Consider the following 18,678-nt stretch of genomic DNA (forward strand, 5'->3'; position numbering starts at 1 on the left):
AGAAATTATCTTATGATTCAGGGCAATGCAGCTCTTCAGATCTGCCACAAACCATCTGCATGACCTCAGGCAGCTTACTTTTCTGTTCCAAACTCTCCACTGTGAGCCTGCACATGATTTCACTTTGAGTTGAAAAGTTAGGGATGACCACACCAAATTAAACCTCTATTTACTTGGCTTTGGCTTCAGCGACTATTGCACTATGCGCTAGCAACTATTCTGATCCGAGAAACATGTGGCAGTAGCTTATTAGAAGGGTTTATACCTGAAGTGAGCTGCATTGGCCTGTCTAGCCAAACATGTCTTGCCAAAATATGTTTTCTTCCTTCCTCAGAAGGTGCTGACCTGCCTCTCTGCACAGCTGCAGCCTGCGTGCCTGTGCTTAAGATCCTCATAGCTCTGATCTGCTCGACTCTCATTTATCCACCTGTTTCAAACCTTGCAAATGACTTTTCTCTCAATTCTTCTCTTTTCATCAGAGAACAAGGCACATAGCTTCTTCTCTTGTAAATCACATTCCAAAACTTTGATGTCATCTTTATTTTCCTCCCTGAAGTCTCCTGAGAAACCCTGCACGGGATGGCAACCTTTGTTTTTCTTGTTTTTCTTTCTTCTTTGGAAGCGACCTGAGCAGGGCAGCTTTCCTTGCCCCTTTAATATTAATAACAGCATATCTGTGAGCACCACTCTGCTTGAAGGGAAGTATCTATGTGGTCTACAAGGTCCCGTGTTGCGGCTGAGAAAAGGTTTCTACTAATAGCATTGCAATTTCTTCTGAAGACAACAGAGAGAGAGGGGAAAGGGATGGGGATACATCAGCATGATTTTCTCATTAGCACAGCTGCTACATGAACTGCAGCAACAAACTGGAAGCGTTTCAGCAAGGCCTCAAACTGGATGATTTTCAACAGTCAATGCTTACTATTTAGGTTCATACAGGGGTGCGTTAATGAAAGGAGACTAATTTCCAGTGGTCTTGAGTGACCTGGCCCTTCTGTTGTCTCTGCTGGAGTCAAGTTATTAAAATGAAATCCTTTCAGCTAATTTGTTGAGATATGAAGGGTATTACAGGTGTGCTGACTAGGGTATCTCTGTCTTATGAACTGCCTTAAAGATGGTAAGAATTACTCTAGCTCCGTGGGGAAACCAAAATGATCCATTTACAATTTTCTTACCTTAACAAAACATAGGGAGTGACTCAAACATGTCCCATCCTTATGGAAATTAATTGTGTTAATGGGATCATTAGAATTTAGAACTACTGTCATCAAACTGGTTTTTGCAGCTAATGATGGTTGTTGGGTAGATTATGTCATAACGAAGGCGGAGAATCTGGTCATCTATATATACCTGATCTGACCTGAGCCCTTTCTTTGGGTTTCATTGAGCAATGCACTAATAGAGTCAACGTAGGCAAACAGCTGCCACCCTCACCATGAAAATAGAAGGTGCCTCGGTGGTCCTTGCTTTGGCGTTTTTCTGCTTCTTCTCAGGTTAGTAAGTTCTAATGTTCTCTGTGCTGAAATCTGGGACTGGCAGAGGATACAGCCTGGGAGTTCCTGTAAAGACAGTGAGATAGAAGATTAGAGAGCCCTCGTTCTTTAAAAAGCATAGCAGCATAACCAGAAGACCATAATCTTATTTGTACTGTAGTGCATCTATTGATTTGATCTAGTACGTTCTTGATAATGGCTTTTTCTCTTGCATGTAGTAGGTGAAAGTATCTACTTTTGGTAGAGCTAACAATTTACAAACTAACAAAACCCCTCAAACCCTCATTGTCTAAGTGGAGGAATACAAATTCCCAACAAAACGGAATTTTTGCATAAAAAGCTTGAGTTTGAGCAAAAGTATTGATACAATTTTTGGTAAACTCAGAAAAATGGGAATTTCTTGTCAGCACTTATGGAGGAATGCTTTTTTGTCTGACTACAATAGAGAGACTTCAGCAGGGGTTTAGACTTGTTGCAATGGTCTTTCACTTCACTTTACTGCCTATTTCTAATGAAAAAAGAGCTAATGAATGATGCAAGAGAAAAGGATGAAACGTATTATACCAGCTTGAAGTAGCTTGGTAGAAAGAAATGCGTATCAGCTACCTACCTGCTGACTAGTTATTAATTTGGTAATTTACTTGAGGGACTGCAAATGGGATGGGCCTTGAAAAGGAATTTGAAGTTTTGGACAAACAGTAATGCTGTGGCCTAGCTCTGGTGTCCCAATTTCTAGTAAAGATATAGAAAGCAAAAAATATTTGGGTAAGGTTGATACAACTACCAAGGCAGTGGTGTAGAATAATAGAGAAACAGTTACTGAACCATCCTTAGAACTTGGATTTTAAGCCTGAGAAAAGTAACACAGTAAGGGAGGACACAAAGATGCAAAAAATGGATGTGCTTTTGCATTTGAATGACAAGAAGTGCAATGTTCCAGAAAGGATTAATGCCTGGTCCTTTCTGTCAGTGCACAACAATGCATTCGATAAGCTTTTATCTGGAGGTATTTGAGTGGATTAGGAAAATGTGTCAAGTGTTTTAATTAAATGCTTTTGCTTTAAAATTTCCCTTCAAAGAATTTGTATGGTTTCATTGTTGGTTTTTCTGTTGCAGATGTTGCCAGCCAAGCTTCGATTAAGGCGAGTTCAACCTTTTCTATTCTGATTTTCCCTTTGTTTTGCCAACAACACCACTTAATGCATGCCGTGAGCAAAATCACTTAGACTATAGTTAGATATCATAATGCTTTTTCAGTGGTGGAAAAAGCAGTGAATTTCTCCACATTTAGAGACAATGCTTCTGTAATACAGCAATGGTTTGAGCTGACAGTGTCTGTTTGGTGTGCTATGCTGAGCATATCTCCTAACAGCTCTGGGCTGGAAATCTCATAAGATGAGATTAGAAATGGCATGAATTATATTTCTAATGATATTTCAGAATTTTGCTTCTGATCCAGCAGAACCCCCCTGCTTCTGGTAATTCCTGAGTTTTATAATTAAAATAATTAAGGCAAGTCCTTTGAGTTTCATAAAAAGGTTTGGTTCAGTGACTGAGAAGTCAGCTCTGTTCATGTTCTAATCAAACAAGTTTGTCTCTCCTTGGTAAAGACCCTTTTGGAAAATGTAGTAACCAAAAATAACTAAATGGTTCATTGATTCTCCCTAGTCTGCATTTTAGTTACCCAGCAGAAGAGGCAATCAGTATTACACAATATTACCACTCTGCTTCCTAAGAGGATTGTGTGTTTGCGTGCTTCAGCCTTGCATGTGAATCACTTTTCAGTCACTCTGGTCAATTCATTACTCTTGCACTTCTAGGACTGTGTTTTCCACTCTTGAGTAACTTTCTAACGTAGTCCTCCCCTGCAGCAGGCAGCAATTTGCAGCTGTATGCAAATTAAATATATATTCTTTTTCTCACCTGTAATGGCCCTTGCAACGGGTTTTGAACTTTCTTATTGTCTTTTCTGCCTCAGGAGCCACGAGCAGGGCTCCGGGTGCACCTTGTACCACGTGTGGTGCATAACAAGGAATGGGGATAAGGAGCACGGTAGCCCCAGGCCTGATGTGAGCCAACTCGAGAGCACGTAGATCAGCTAAAAAAGCCACAATGTGAATAAATTGATCTTGATGGCCTCTGAGGGAGCCTCTGCTAACTGCCCTCTTCTGCTTTTCAGAATGAGTGCATGAAAATTTGGTCACTTCTGCGTAGCGGGAAGTTTTCCTGTCCCACCAACAAGGAGCCAGTCAGCAGTCCAGATGGCAAAGCAGACCTCAACAAGTGCCTGATGTGCCAAAGGCTGCTGTGAGTATCAGTCACCCACCAGCTTCTGTGGCCCTCCTACCCTTGTATAGCTCACCCTCTCCTGTGGTCATGAGCCTGCTCTCAGGAGGGTCTGTGTCACTGCGCGGTATGAATTTACAGTCCCGGACCAGACTGACCAGTTTGTAGCTCTTCAACACACCTGTGAACTCAGTAGCACTCTCCAAATCATTGCAGGAGGGACACACCACAGGGTATGAGGAGCGACTCCAGGATGAAAACGTATGTGGATTTAGTCTGTTTCCACAGATGGTGTTTAATAGGATGGAAACATCTAGATGTTAGAGAGAAAAGATGATGAAAGGCCCCCCATGCTGTTCTGTCCCACCACCTTGCACAATGATGAAGTGGGGTTGGCAGGACTGGCCTTTAATCGCTAGCTATTTTGGGTGTACGTCCGAGGACTGTATGCTCTTCTGTCACTCACGCCTCCCTTTCTTGCAGGGAAAGAGACTCAAAAGGGAGTGGTGGAGAGGTGAACAGGAATGTGGACTCCCTGGGAGAGGTGAGGTGAAACATCGCTACCGAAGCCAGTTTTATCAGCACGCTGGGAGCAGGATGATGCCGTGGCGTTGCATCTTCTGCCTCTGACCCACTTGCTGAGTGCATTTCCTTGTCTGCGGTATGGGAAACACCAGCTTGGCTGATGGGGAAGGGCCCAGCAATGCCTCAGCAAGAGGGTCTGAAGGAGCATGAGGCTTTGTGCCATCCATGACCATAAAAGAAAGCGAAGCTCCTCGTGGTTCCTTCCAGGCAATATAGCCCCTATTGGGCGATTACCAACACGGCACGTATGGTCTGTGCCTGACCCAAAGTGTAGGCAAAGGAGAATATCTGTCTGTTTATAAGGCACACCATTGGCATCTGACAAATAATTAATAGCAATGATGGTGCATGTGAGCTGTGACTAGGGCAGGGTGTGGGAACAGGCTGGCTCTAATTGTGCCTTGTTTATCTTGTTGATGCACCTGGCCGGTTTCTTTTACCCACAGCTGTTTTTCTAGATAGCAAGTCTTTATGTGGAGGGACTTGTCTTTTTGAGCCTTGGCTTTTTATTCTAGATAAGAGTGAATTGGTTTCCATCAGATAACGTTGGTTGCAGTGATTATTTTTTTTTTTTTTACCTCTGGTTAAGCAGGGCAGCTTTCTAGCTTTTGTGTATCTGGGTAATTTAAAGGTATTGTAAAGCATAGCTGTCCTAAGGGAGATGGTTTTTGAACACCTGACTTGCCCAAGCGTGGTTCTGAAGGCAGAAGGACAATTTTCCAGTGCTAGGAAGAGACCTACACTGAATTCCTTTGTTCAACCACAGATTTTTCTGTCTGGCTTTTGGCAAGTAATTTTCTGGGCTTGGCTTCCCTGCCTGTAGAGCTGGGATAAGTTATCAAATCATCTTCTTTACACAGTGTGAGGGGAGGAAAAATGCAGATCATGTGGCAGATAACCTTAAAAGTGCTGTGTAAAGGATCCTAAAGGCTTCACATGTAGCAAATGTTTCTTATGCTACAGACCTGCTGGCGTGTCCTAGGAGTCAGAGGAAATTAAAGACCAGATTGAAATGCTTAAGCAGGTTCTGCTACAAAAGCCTTTTGTGAAAGAGTTTTTTTCTTCAATTAATGCATAACTTCATGTTAAATGGAAGGTAAAAATGCCCACCTCTTACTGTAGCATACCTGGAAATTATGTATGGAAGGATTATTTTTTAATGCCTGCAGCCTCATCTTTTTTACTGGGAAAACTGACTTTCTCATTCAATATTTACTAAGAAATTATCTCTTTTATACTTAGAGCAGAACCTAGATCCTTTGGGCAGGTTCTTGAATGTCTTCTCTATTAGAGATAGAAATAAGACCACTCTGGATGCAACAGACAAGTATGCTCATCTAAACGTATTGATTTATTTGTCTTACATTGTATGCTATCATTTAAGAGAACACATTGGGCAAACTATGGATTTCCACTGAGTTATGCCTCAAAGAAACAAAATAATGTTTAAAATGTAATTCATTCAGTGGATAGTCCTTTGTAGATTTGTGGTAAGTACATCCCTCTGTCAGCATATCTGCGTCAACTCATGCTTTTGGTACTTCGATAGGATGAATGCCAAGAGTTTCGGGATCTTTTTGAGAGAGGGAGACTTTCCTGCACCAGAGAAAATGACCCTGTCCGCGATTCCTCTGGGAAGCAACACAGCAATAAATGCATCATGTGTGCAGAGAAGTTGTGAGTAGAAGTTAAAAAAAAAACAACCCTCTTTCTGTTAGACTGAGAAAGTGGCTGCTGGAGTGACCTGGCTGCCAATGCCACTGGAAGGGATCGGGATCACTCCCCCTTGTGCAGCCATTGACAAGGAAAACCTCTTGCTCCTTGGAGCTCCGTGGTAATCACTTTCTCATCTTGCTTCTCTTCCAGCAAAAGGGAGAATGGGCAGAAGGTATCTAAGAACAGACAAGGAAATAATGAGGTGAGATTAAAGTATTAGCAGGTCAATATGAAACTTTACTGGATTTTCACCCAAGATAGAGAAAAGGCAACTTTATTCTACTCAGTTGCTCTGTCTCTACTGATTTAAGATTCACTCTTCTTTTCCCTCCATGTTTCTTGTTCATTCTGTTGAATCCCCCAAGCAAACAACTTGTGCCTGAATGTAACTGTCTATTCCACTGGCCTCGGGCCCGCATATCTCATCAGAATAGGACTTCATGTATGCTACACTGTCCTGAAACCTGGCTCAAGGGTGGAGAAGCCGGTGCTACTAAGGGTGCTGATTAGGTTAAAAGGGAAAATCTAGCTGAAAAGCTCTAACTCTGAGCTCTGATAAGCTCAAGAGATCATTGTATTCTGGGAGGAGAGCTCAGCTCTATGCTATCTCCATGGGACTGTTGTTCAGTTCTAGTTTTTCTCATTGGAAAACTTGTTCTCGTGATGCTGCCATTCATGGCCTTTACCCTGCCACTCTGCAGCCACTCTGCCCTGATGCTTTCCTGGCAAAAGCATCTCTATAAGGGGGAAAGATTCCCTTTCCAACACTTACTTTTTGATTTCTGCCATGGCAGGAATTGGTGTGGTCCCCTTAAGCCATGGTCTTGGGAATAATTCTGTTTCAGTGCTTTTTCTAATGACTTTGCCTCAAAAAAATGTAAGCATAAGTGAAATTTGCTGGTGGCAAAGCTGGGAGGCAGTATCAGTGGAGGAGGATCAGCAGATCACTCAGAACTAATTGGATAGTGCTGAGGCCTGGAGTAATAGAAACAAGATAAAATGTAATAACAGCGCAAGATCACACAGTCAGTGATTAACACGAATTCCTGCTTGTCGGTTGGAAGTGACAAAGGATAAGAAAGCCCTGCATTTATTAGTGGGTCAGGGATGTGACAAGCCATGAAAAAGGCAAATGTAAGTCTCGGATGTACTCAGCAAGGTTTTTGCAGCAGAGGTCGGGAAGTTAACAGTACTCCAGAGATGCTAGTTCAAAGGGAGATGGTTTGAGAGAGACTATTAGGGGAATGTGGATCTGCCTCAGAGGCAGAGGACTGGGGCACTGAGCTGGGCTGGTTGCAGGCAACAAGGCACAGAGGGGCTGGAAGAGCTTTTCTGAGCTTTCTGGGGAGAGAAAACATTGCCTGAATTGCACAGGAGGATGAGCACATGCTGATGCTGGGGAGAGGCAGTGAGGCTCCCCTCTGAAGTGGGGCAGGACATTTATTTCTGTTGGGAATCATGCAACAAGGCTGCTGGCCACAGCTGGTCCAGGCTCCTCCTGTGTGAGATCATCTCTCCTTACCATGGCTGGTTTCGCTCTAGGGCAGTGTGGGGCTTTGTACTCTGAGTGTTTGGTCAGCATTAGCCCAGTAGACAAGCTAAGGAGCTGGAGGCTGAGAAGCCCTGGGTGGGGTGCAGGACATAGTGCTGGGGAAATCCTCCCCTGGCAGAAAGGTTGAGATACTGGAAATTTCTGAGTGAAGCAAAGGATGAGGCCAGTGACCTGCTAAGGACCTCAATGCAAGCTAGCCAGAACTCTCCCATCGACAAAATGGGCCCAAAACTGCAAGTGTTAAAACTAATTTGTAAAAAATAAAGGGTAAGTAGGATCCAGGTACTTATCCTCTGTATTTGCTGTTTGGAATCAGCTATTGCAGTATCTGAAACAGTGAAATTAGAGGGATCGAATGTTTACGTCCGTGTTACATAACGGGAAAATTAACATGGTTTCTGTACAGTGATTTTGAACAGGGAACAAATTAATCATCCGCTTTCCAAACAACCTTCCACAGATCGGGGACTATTAAGTATATTTGCATTGTGCTTTTATGTTTTAACTTCCGCTTCTTGATTGACACGTTCCAGTGGTTAGTTTTGGGGGTACTGCTTGCTTTGTAAGTGAAATTATTATCTGAACTACGATTTAGGAAAAGGCTTTAGCTGTGTATTAAGGATGTTGAGAGAAGTGGGAGGGATTTCATTACTGTATCGGTCACATCACTGGCATGCTTTGGATAGCCCGACAAGAAGAATAATAATTAGTTGGACCATACTAGAAAACTCCCAACACGTGCTGTGCAGGCAGAAGTACCCATAATTTTTCTGACTCACTCCTCTGTTTATATATTAAGTGGCTGGTACTGCACACCCTCTTCTCTTGCCCACACCCAAGCTCTCCTATGATGCCTTTGTGATGGTTCAATGCTTTCCTCGCAGGAAACCCCAAGTTTCTAAGAATCAGATCAATAAGGCAAGGAGGACAGAGTGCCCTAACTGCTGCCCTCCTTCTGCAGGACGACTGCAGTGAGTATCGCCCCCAGTTTGAAGCTGGTGGACGACTGTCCTGCACGAGGGAGAATGACCCTGTTCGGGATTCCTCTGGCAAGCAGCACACCAACAAATGTCTCATGTGTGCTGACAAGTTGTGAGTATCGTTTCCTCTGAGCAACAACAACAAAGAGGGCAACCTCCCGCTGTGAAACCACAGCTTCTGCCTGTGGAACTTCATCTGGGTGATGCTTAGGAGAGTGTCCTGAATCCCAGTGGTCCTCCAAGAGATGGTCCAGCAGTAGGGTGCTGGCCATTGCCCCTCTTCCCGCTTCTTGTTGGTGCAAAGGGCCCGGGGCAGGTGAGAGAGAGCAGTGTGGAGTAGAGGAGGAGAAGAAAGGTTGATAGAGAGCAACTCCTTTCCCAGGGGACTGTCGGGCAAGGGCAGCTCCTGAGGGGTTTCCCATGCGTGTACTTTGCCTTCCAGATGCTCTCTCTCTACTCTCATAGAGCATATGCAGAAGCAGCCCTGATATGAAAACAGCCACCTGGATCCAGGATGTAGCGTACAGTGGGAATGGTGAGGAGAAGGGAGAAGGATTAGGGGTGGGAATTAGGAACAGGACCACCAGGAGCAGGGACTGTGGATGGGGAGGTGGTGCCTAGCAGCATGATACTGGCTTACAGGGCAGCCTTGGGTCCTGGTGTGGCACTAGCACTGTCATAACTCGCCCTTTTCCTTTCCTCCACTTCTTCCAGCAAAAAGGAAGCCCAAAGAGGAGGTCAGTCTGGTGGAACGGGTCAGCGCAACAAACCACCCACTTCAAAGAATACAAACCAGGTGAGATGGAACTCTGAGCCTCCTTTGAGCTCAGAGATAGGGGCTGGTGAGAGTCTGTGGGATCTTAATGACCAGGGACTGTTTGTGGTCAGCCTGGGGTGACTGTGGTACTTGGGGTGGAGAGGTCAGCTAGCTATTGGGAGAGAAGCAGGTTGTAATGCTGAGCCTCACTCATTCATGGGGTGGACTTGTGTGTGAGCATACAAAGTGGGTGATAGAACACGTCCTCTTGCTTTCTTGATGGTGTGATGCTGTATATGAGATAAAAGCAAGTTCAAACTCCTCACGTTCTTGTCAGCCTTTAGATAATAACATTTAGTGGGTATTATAGTCCCTGGGTAGATATGGAGCAAATATTTAATCTGCTTCTTTAGGAACAGCCCCACAATTCTCTGGGTCTGGGGAAAGGATAGGGGCAGACAGGAGTTGCTTTAGCTTTGTTTCTTCTCTGTAGAATTTTTTTGTCTATGCTTTATTGTTGAATGTGATCCTGCTCCCTTTGTAGAAGAACTGTGGTGGTTCAGGGTCACAGCGGGGTGTGAATGAGAGGCGTCCCTTCTCCTCAAACAGAGGGTAAGTACAGGAGCACCTGGCACTGACCACTCCAAAAGCCCTGGCACTGGTTTCTGCCCCCTCCTACCTGCATGTTCTTTCCTAGGGTTGGTTAGGAGGTTAATTGAAGCAGGAATGGTACCGTAGCACACAAATGGCACTGCCTGGGGATGGAGAACCGAACACTGCGTCTTTGGCGCTCAATGCAGTGCTTCTCCCCACTGGCTGAACTGGCAATTGGGAAGAGATGCATGGAACAGGACATGTTTCTTGTGCAACTATTGCTCCTTTTAGTCCTTGACTTTCCTGTGCATAAAGTACCCATGATTGCTGTGCTCTAAATCCCTCTCAGGACACCTTTTGCCCAGCAAAGCCTGCACATCTGCTGGCTGGCCCTGGCTTATCCTCACCTGCTGGCTTGGAGGCAGTTTGTGGCGCACCATGTGCTTTCTGGGCACTGGTCAGGCACTCCTGTTTGGTTTATGGTTGCTGGATCTGAGCACTACTCAGCTGCTGCTTTTTCAGAGCCTTTGCTGGGGACCTCTGAGACTTCTTGGTTTTACCTGGGACTTTACCTTCGTCTCCCAGCTCCTTAAAAAATGCCAGCAGACACAGGGGTGCAGAACCTCAGGGTGGCTGATGCACTTGGGCTGCACTCAGGGGAAGGTTTGTCCTGCTTTTGGCCATGTCAGTGTGGCTGGAGGACTTCTCACCTTCTCCTGTCCTGGTGGGTGGATGGTTGCCATAGTGCAAGTGGCTTCCAGAGGTCTGGGGAAGGTCTGAGGGGAGGGTGGGTTTGCACCATGCTCTCCCTGTTCTAAAGGAGGGAGTGTGATGAGCTGCCTCTCTGCTCTCTCTCCCTCCCAGCCCACAAGGAAACACAGCTCAGGGTGGCAGGAACCGTAACCCGGCACGTGGCCGTGAGGCGCAGAGCGGAGACACTGACATCTACCAGATGGTAAACTCACCTTCTGCATCTTGGATGGCAGCTGCATGGGCAGAAGTGAGAACCTCTCCTGTGGGGTGCTCCTCTGCCTGTGCTCCCTCACCAGCTCCTTTCCCAACAGCTCCTGTTCCTCCTGTGATCCTGAATCTTCTCACTTCTCTCCATATTCTTGGAAGGGCTTGAATGAGTGAAAGCATCTGTACCTTGATGCTATCACCTATATCCCTGGCAGTGAAGCAGGGGGAAGTGGAGGAGGAGTGGTTGTATCCGTATTGGACCCTCCTAAGCCAGTTTTCTTTCTAGGGTTGGCTCCTTATGGAAGTATATCAGCTATAGGGGTGCTAATCTTGAGCTCAGTCTGGATGCTTGCCTCACACGAAGCTAAAGTGTGGTGAGTGCCACCACCCACGTGTTGAGAAGGTGCTGAGTCAGAGGCCATGGCCAGAACAGGGTGATGGAGCTGACCCAAGAGACGAGGACGAGGGTTGCAGGGAGAGGAAACTCTAAAGGAGAAACACCAGGCAACAAGTGACTGTGTGGAACAATACGGGAAGAAGATGGGGATGTCCGCTCTCCCTTTGCTCCATGCAAAGGAAATGCAATAGAAGCTAACAGTGGAAAATATGAAACTAATAAGATAAAATACGTTACTATAAAGAGGGTGACTAAACTGTGGATCTCTGTCACAGGGTGTTGTCAAGAGCTAGGATGATTAAAAAAATGACCTGATGTTTTAATCCCTCCAGCATTTACATGGGGTAATTTAAATATGGAAGGGATAGGAATTGTGTTTTTATGGGGTTGGAGGGACTTTACTATAACTGAATTTCCTGTGGAGCATCTGTCACTAACTACTTTTAGTAAAGGGACATTTGAGTGAAAAAACCCAAACCCAGTAGGTTGTTCAGGTCAGCAATTTTGATGCATTCCAGAGGAAGCATTAGCCATAATAACGCCAGTCTGCTTTAAGGCTGTAGTGGTATTTCCTGGTAGCACCAAAGGAGGAGTGGATGCTGATGATCCTGACTGACAAGAGGTGATTCAGAGAGCAGATCTGCTCTTCTCCTCTTTCCAGGGCCACCTGTGAGTTTTGCCACAGGAGCCGTGCCACTGGCTGATGGGACCTGCGTTGTGTGAGGTGGCTGCCTGCCCTGGGGAGGCATGCTGGTCATACCACAGGCAGAAACGTCTGGTGCATGGGAAGGCACCTAGCAGTGAATTGCAAAGGTCAGCGTTGTCTGCTTCACGTCATCGGTACTTATCCAGATGAGAGAGGAAGCAGCGCATTAATGAAATTAGCAAGTGACGTTTAAGCAACAGATCCTTTCCCAGCAACTCAGTATCAACAAACCCCCTCGTGCTGCCTGGCACAAAACCTTTCTTCCCTGTGGTGCTTCCTACCCAATGGGGCTGTTGATAAACTATCAGTTTGTGCTATGTGGTGCATCTCCAGGTGGGACAGGAGGTGAAATGTCCTCTCTGTTCCAGCTGCAGCTCTCCTCCGATTGCACCACTTGTAGTCATTGCAACACACCTTATAGAAATCAGAGGAGGGGATGGGAATCCATTAGTTACTCCTTCATCTCTGTCTTTTTTCAACACCTGGAGCTGAGGTGGGTGACCAGGCTGAGAAAGGGGCTGTGTGTGTTCCAGGGAACAGGCTGTGCTGTCTCTGACCTCTGGTGTCTGACATTTGCTATGACTGCAAACACCCACCCTGGTGGGTGCTTGTAGGGTGGAGACCTAAGTGGGAGAGGTTTTTTGGGTCCTCAAAGGCCACTCTTGGTACTGTGAGTTGTTCCTGCTTATCACGTGTAGTTTGTAAGGAAAGCCATGTCTAAATGTCCCCATTGTCATGCTTGAGAGGAAACAAGAGGGCACCCTTAATTAGTCATGAACGCTCATGTGTTCTTGTGTCTCTGAACTCAGTGGATGTCAGAATTTGTGCTGTGTCTCACCACCCTGGAGGCAGCGGGAGCTGCTGTACAGGTTTTTCCTTCGTTTTGGCCAATGAGTTTCATCTTCATTCTTGGAAATGAAACAGCATCAAAGCCCTGATAAGGAGACAAGGGACAGGTAGCAGAAGTTTTCATCATCTTGTGGATCCCCAGAGAGAGAAATTAACCCACCCTGGACCAAGGTTTCAAGGTGAATCAGATGAGTGTGTCTATGTCTGGCAGTGGGGCAGAGAGGGCTCTACCCCCAACAGCTTGGCTGGCTACTGCGGCAAGAGACACTGTCTCTTTACAAGCCTGACCTTGCTGGAGATGTGGTGGATGTGCTGCAGGGCAGAGGGACCTTGTAGCCAGGCTTGGTTTGTAAACTCTTTTAAATCAAGTAAAGGAGGCTCTTGCAAGTGAACCAGCACCAAATGTGATTTTTTTCTCTCTTCAGCTGGACTGTGATCGAATTCTGCACGGGGTAAAGGGTGGAAGGATTTTCTGCAGCAAATCCTCAGAACCAGTCTGTGGCACTGATGGGAAAACATACAAAAATGAATGTGACTTGTGTTCAGCTGCCATGTGAGTAGGCGGAGAGATTTCAGTAATACAGGGCCATCCACCATTCCCGAGTGTCTTTTGCAGCACAGTGTTTGTTTTGATATATCATGACTCACTATCAAGTGTGTCCTTGGTGCCTTGCTGTTAAGCAAACAGAGATCAAAATGCCTGAGATTAATCTGATGACAGCTAATTAAGACACACAAGTTTCCAGAGTCCCCTATTCTCATTCTGCCTGATCATAAGATTGTTTGGGGAGTAATAAATGCCATCATATTGGAAGTGGCATCAAAGCATTAAGGAGTCCACAGAGGACTGTCATGCCAGTGGCTGAGAGCTGTGGCATTGCAAGTGAATAATAAGCAATGTCTTGTCCTCCATTTGCAGGAGAGCTTCAAGCTACATCACGATAAACTATCGAGGTGAATGCCGAAAGCCTGCCCCTGAAGTGGTAAGCAGCATGCCACGGCTGGGCTGCGGAAGCATCGATCTTTTCCTTTCCCCTTGTGAAACTCCCCTGTTGGCACCATCTCAGCTGTGGGGGCCTGATCACAACGGAGAGTGAAAAATGAGAAGTAGTTGGCAGTCAGTCACTAGTTGCCCTGCTGTGCTCTTCAGCAGTAGCTGGAGGTCAACACCTTGACCCTGCAGGCATGTTAACAGTTTAATTTAAAGAACAAGTTAACTGAACTAACAGGTTAATTAACATCATGGTCTCCGGCTGCTCTTCAGCCATGCAGTCCAGCCTTGTTCTGGTACTGTTAGGATCAGCTCAGGGAGTCCTGCAGGTTGGGAGGGCTTGGTTGAACTGCAGGCTGAGAGAGAAGAGGGGTTGCGGAACCCCTGATGTCATCTTTAATTTCCCCCTGACCCTGGGGTGAGATGTTGCTGGGAGCTAGAGAGAACTGCCACCTGAAGTGCCTCTTGGCTGTGTGTGGCATCCCATTTCTCACTCCAAATGTGTGTTGGGGACCCAGCCTGGCCCCTGCATCTGTGATGGGAACATTAGAGCTCCAAGAGTGGGGTGCTCATGGTCCAGACGTTTAAATACAGGTTCAGACTTAAATCTAATATCTAATCTGGACATGGTCTCCGTGTTTTACCTAGGCTCTGGGGTGGGAGTCACATGTCTGGGAAAACATCTGGCTTTCTTCCAGGGATTTTGATAAGGCCAGAAATACTAGAACTGTGTCAAGCTTAAAGGAATCGTTTCCCAAATAACATCCAGAGAGATGGTTGGGAAATGAAAATTATTCAGCATGTGTCATGCTTTGGGGAAAGGTCTTGAGTCTTGACATCTTGTGTGATCCCACATAGCAGTTGAGCTAAATATTTCTTAGTTATGTTTTGTCTTTCCACCAGTGGCAGTTGCCAGCACTTTGTTTTGCAATCAGGGTCAGTGTAAGGGTCTCTTGACTGTGCTGGATGCCCTATAACAGCCGGGGGGGACTGTCTTCAGTATTTACATGAATTCTTAGAAACTGAATATTCATCCCCAGAGAAATACTGAGATTTGTTCCCACTCTCCAAACCTGGAGAAAATCAGAATATTGAACCAGACAGACAGAGGAGTTCTGTAACGTTTTGGATGGAAGGATTGGCTTCTGAATCTGAGTTTGGTGTCAATGTGTTTGTAGGCAGTGAAGACCTTTCCTGTGGGATAGCTGTCATACCATCACATCATGCCATGCCGCCTTCTCCTCAGTGTCAGGATAGTAGCAGTTTCTCAAAAGCAGCAGAGCACTCTCAACTTTGAAGAAGTTTTGCCTGTGATCATAATGGAAGCCTTAATGTCTTGAGCTTTACTGTGACAGAGCCACTGCTGGCTCTTATGTTCTGGGAGCATAGTGAGACCAGGCACTGCGTGAGCCTATCAATGCCTGTGCTCACGCTACCCAAGATAGATGAGACTGGTTGTACCATGGCAACTGAAAAATAGAAAGGATTCCCGTAAAACTGTGCCTGGTCTGGAATTCCTTGCTGTTTTGTGTTTTACCAGGCTGTTACAGCTCTCAAGCATTTGCAATTACAGAAATATACCATTTACTGAAAGTCAGACAGCTTGTAGCTGTGTTAAGTATGCCAAGGGGAGTTGGATGCAATTAAAAGGGAAAGTGATAAGCTCTTTCCCTAGGGCAACCCCCCCTCCCTCCCCAAACATTAACCCCCCTACACAAAGAGTTATTCTTTGTTTATGTATACTATAGCACCTGATGAATCGGATTGGAAATTCATGGAACCCATTTCCTTGCAAAACCTTTTGAGTCCATCAAATACTTTCCCTATTTCTCAGTTGGAAGCTTATAATCAATGTACAGAGCTATTTTATTTTCAGCACTGAAATTCACGGTCACTTGCAGTATAATGAATTCTCTTTCCTACTGAAGATCCAGACACTCAATATATGTATATTCTACTAAAACCCAGAGGAAAGCAGGTCCAGCCGTGCTTTTGGCATCAGAAATGGTTTTAGACAGTTGCAATGTGCAGAACGAAAATGCAAAGGCCTCTCTAAGCTTTGCAGGAAGATAAGAAATTGTTACCCAAAAATGTAATATTTCTTTGAGTTGCATTTTGAAGTTATCCATGGATTGTGCTGGGTTGCCTGACCAAATGTGTGTCCAAGCCATTTCAGCCCTTTGCAGCTCATTGTCTGCATCCACTCCTGCCTGAAAAATTCCTGCTAAATTTCCAGCTGTTTCTGGCAACTCTCCCTGCCTGGTGCCCAGATTGCCATCAAGAAGGGATGCTTGTAGCAAGGGATGGGAGGGAGCAATGTGGTTTGAGAGAAATCTAACGCTAAAGGGTGTATCTGTGCACTGCTGTGGTGGAAAACCTTGATGCAGTGTCCCTGGGGTTGGTGTCTGGGCTCACCACCACCTCTGCAAGTTCTGTCCCATAATCAAATTCTTTTAATTCCATGCTGCTTTACTGTGGGTGAATATAAGTCTGAGTCCTGGTTTTATGCATTTTTTGGTAAGCTAGCTGGCTACTAGATCCTGTAGCGCTATGTCATATGGGTGAGTTAATTGTGGGTATTTCCAGTATGTTTCACTTTTAATGGTGCATATCTTGCACTTCCTTTATTTGTTCAAAGGTTTTTCCATAAATCATTCATGCGATAGTCACCAGTAGGTCAGGAAAAAAGGGGGATATCCAGTTTCTCTTTTTTAAAAGCCGTTTCTTAACAAACAGATAACTCCCAGGTGTGCAATGGGCAAGTCTGGTTTTTCTACAGTGCTCTTCATTTTGCCATGTTTTTTTTTAAGGTAGTAGAAGGAAGAGAAAGAAAAACAGGATCTTTCCCAGTTAGGTAGTAGATGTGGAAAGCACATAGCTTCAAGCTGAAATTGTTCTTGTTTTCCTAGGCTGGCTGCAACCCAATCTGCTCTGCTGCAGCTGTTTTGTGTGGCTGCTAAGCTGGCCGGAGGGGCTGTCACACCGATAGTGATGCTCTGCGAGTGTCACATGGCAGTGGTCATGCTTGGGGATGGACTTAATTTTTGTTCTTTCTTTCCAGAACTAATGGAATTCAGACTGCTGACAAACACTTGGAACCAGCTGTGACCAAAGGTATGGTGACAAGGCGGTGATTTAGCCTCTCTTGGCCAGCCTGTCCACTGGAGGTTGCTTTTCATAAGGGTTTGAATGTCCAGCCTTGAGTGGACAGGCAGCAGGGCTGGGGAATGGGGCTCTGCACCATGTTTTTCCCTCTCACTACAGCCGGGGAATGGTGGTCTGAGCTTGTGGGTGTGTCCAAACTTTCTATTACCTGTGGTGATGGGCTCTGCCCAACCATTTTCCCCCGGATCTGTTTTTTTTCATCCAACCTGTCCCTGTGGAGCAGGGAGGATGCTGTCAGAGCAGTGTACTGCTGTCCCCCATTGTGGAGAGACAGGTGGCTCAGAGCCCCTACAGAGCATGGAAGCATCACAGCTTTTAGGTTTACTCGTAGTCCTTTCATGTCCCTTTGCCTTCTTGGGACTACAGTAATAAACTTTTCCTCTGTTTCCCTAGGGCAAGAAAAGGAAGAGTTGATGTTGAGCATCAAGAGAGCTGCTGAGTCTTTAGGACTGCCAGAGCTGCCTTCATCCCTTTCTGCAGTGAACGGGGGCCGTCCTTGCTCAGGTGGAGGGTGAAGGGCTGTGGGGACCCAGCAGAGTCTTCCCAGGTCTACCCCACGCGTGCTGTTGCAGTCTCTGCCACCTCGCTGTGTCTTAGTGTGCTTCTAAAATAAAGATAACTCAGCAGCTTCATGTGGCTTTTCTTCACTAAGCTTCACAGGATGGACACGTGTCCCCACTTGGTGTCTCACACTGTGTGCCCCTTAGACAGTAAGCAAGTACAGAGGTCCCTGGGGTGCACCAGCGGTACAACTTCATCCAGTGAAGTTGTTAGACCCGAGGAGGAAAAGCATAGTCTGGGGTTTTGTCAGGAGGGACCAAGGGTCAGACTCTCTCTGCCTTGTTATGGGGTCTTGGGTCAATCACTTCACCACCCTTTCAGCCCTTTTCTCTTGCCTGTAAATGGACATTAAAAGATACTTACCTACCTCAGAGGGTTGTTTTGAGATTTAATTGGTTTACATTTGGAAACCCACAGAGGAAAATTGGTTTTTAAAGCACTCCATCTATTGAGCTGGCAGTTTAACTGTTGCAGTAAGTGTCCTCTGTCAGCTGACTCCTCTGAGACATAAGGTAATCCAGAGCATTTTGAGCAGCTGTGGGAAGCAGATACACCTCAATGGACCGTGTTAGAGGGTGTGCTGAGCCCTGCCCCACCAAAGCTGGAGCTGGGGCCACAGCTGGGATAGTGTCTGGGCTCTAGAGGTGTGAATTTGGCCAGCGGCATTTCTTGCTCCTGGAGGGCAGAAGCACTGAGTGTACTCTTGAGGCAGTGCTGGCCAAGCAGAAAGCTCAGCCATCTTGGTGGCCCATGGGCCATCACTATATGCTTTTGGCTCATCCTTCTGCCTTGGCCTGAACTTCCTTCCCCAGACAAGGCCCTGTAGGCACACGGGCTCAGCCGCTGCCCATCTTGGGAGCCATCTCCTGCAGGGAAGAGTTCTTCCTTTGGGGTCCTGGTGCCATGCAGAAGACGAAGTGAGAAGTTCTGTGGTAGCTTAAGCTATTTAAGGACAAGTATTGTCGTTTTGAGAAGTAACTTGATTTACAGACAGTTGTAATTCATTTATAGTGTGAGAGTGTTTCAAGATGAAGCCGGATCTTTGAACTGCAGGCTCCGCTAGCAAATTGGGGCAACAAATTGAGA

At 45.9% G+C, this 18,678-nt stretch overlaps 1 protein-coding gene across 4 annotated transcripts; it reads left to right on the forward strand.

Moving 5' to 3' along the window:
* Nucleotides 1–1,372: 1,372 nt before the first annotated feature.
* On the forward strand, nucleotides 1,373–18,055 carry LOC128853633 (serine protease inhibitor Kazal-type 5-like). Of its 4 annotated transcripts, none has more exons than XM_054079766.1 (14): nucleotides 1,373–1,493; nucleotides 2,610–2,635; nucleotides 3,673–3,800; nucleotides 4,263–4,323; nucleotides 5,914–6,041; nucleotides 6,231–6,282; nucleotides 8,594–8,724; nucleotides 9,327–9,408; nucleotides 9,914–9,981; nucleotides 10,828–10,963; nucleotides 13,301–13,428; nucleotides 13,795–13,858; nucleotides 16,928–16,980; nucleotides 17,425–18,055. In XM_054079766.1, exons 1-13 carry the CDS (start codon nucleotides 1,436–1,438, stop codon nucleotides 16,931–16,933), a joined length of 1,068 nt encoding a protein of 355 aa, XP_053935741.1. In that variant the 5' UTR covers nucleotides 1,373–1,435; the 3' UTR covers nucleotides 16,934–16,980; nucleotides 17,425–18,055. The 4 variants fall into 4 exon arrangements, with proteins under 4 accessions (XP_053935741.1, XP_053935742.1, XP_053935743.1 ...); XM_054079767.1 differs by having other exon boundaries at nucleotides 10,828–10,918; nucleotides 17,425–18,028; XM_054079768.1 differs by lacking the exons at nucleotides 13,301–13,428; nucleotides 13,795–13,858 and having other exon boundaries at nucleotides 17,425–18,050.
* The last annotated feature ends 623 nt before the right edge of the window (nucleotides 18,056–18,678 follow it).

The sequence above is a fragment of the Cuculus canorus genome, chromosome 14 (assembly GCF_017976375.1).
Source record: "Cuculus canorus isolate bCucCan1 chromosome 14, bCucCan1.pri, whole genome shotgun sequence".
Classification (NCBI taxonomy): Eukaryota; Metazoa; Chordata; class Aves; order Cuculiformes; family Cuculidae; genus Cuculus; species Cuculus canorus.

Coding starts and splice junctions, on each gene's coding strand:
- LOC128853633 (XM_054079766.1), top strand. CDS start 1,436: ATGAAAATAGAAGGTGCCTCGGTGGTCCTTGCTTTGGCGTTTTTCTGC. Junction 4,324..5,913: donor ATGTGGACTCCCTGGGAGAG/GTGAGGTGAAAC, acceptor GTACTTCGATAG/GATGAATGCCAAGAGTTTCG. Junction 6,283..8,593: donor ACAGACAAGGAAATAATGAG/GTGAGATTAAAG, acceptor CTCCTTCTGCAG/GACGACTGCAGTGAGTATCG.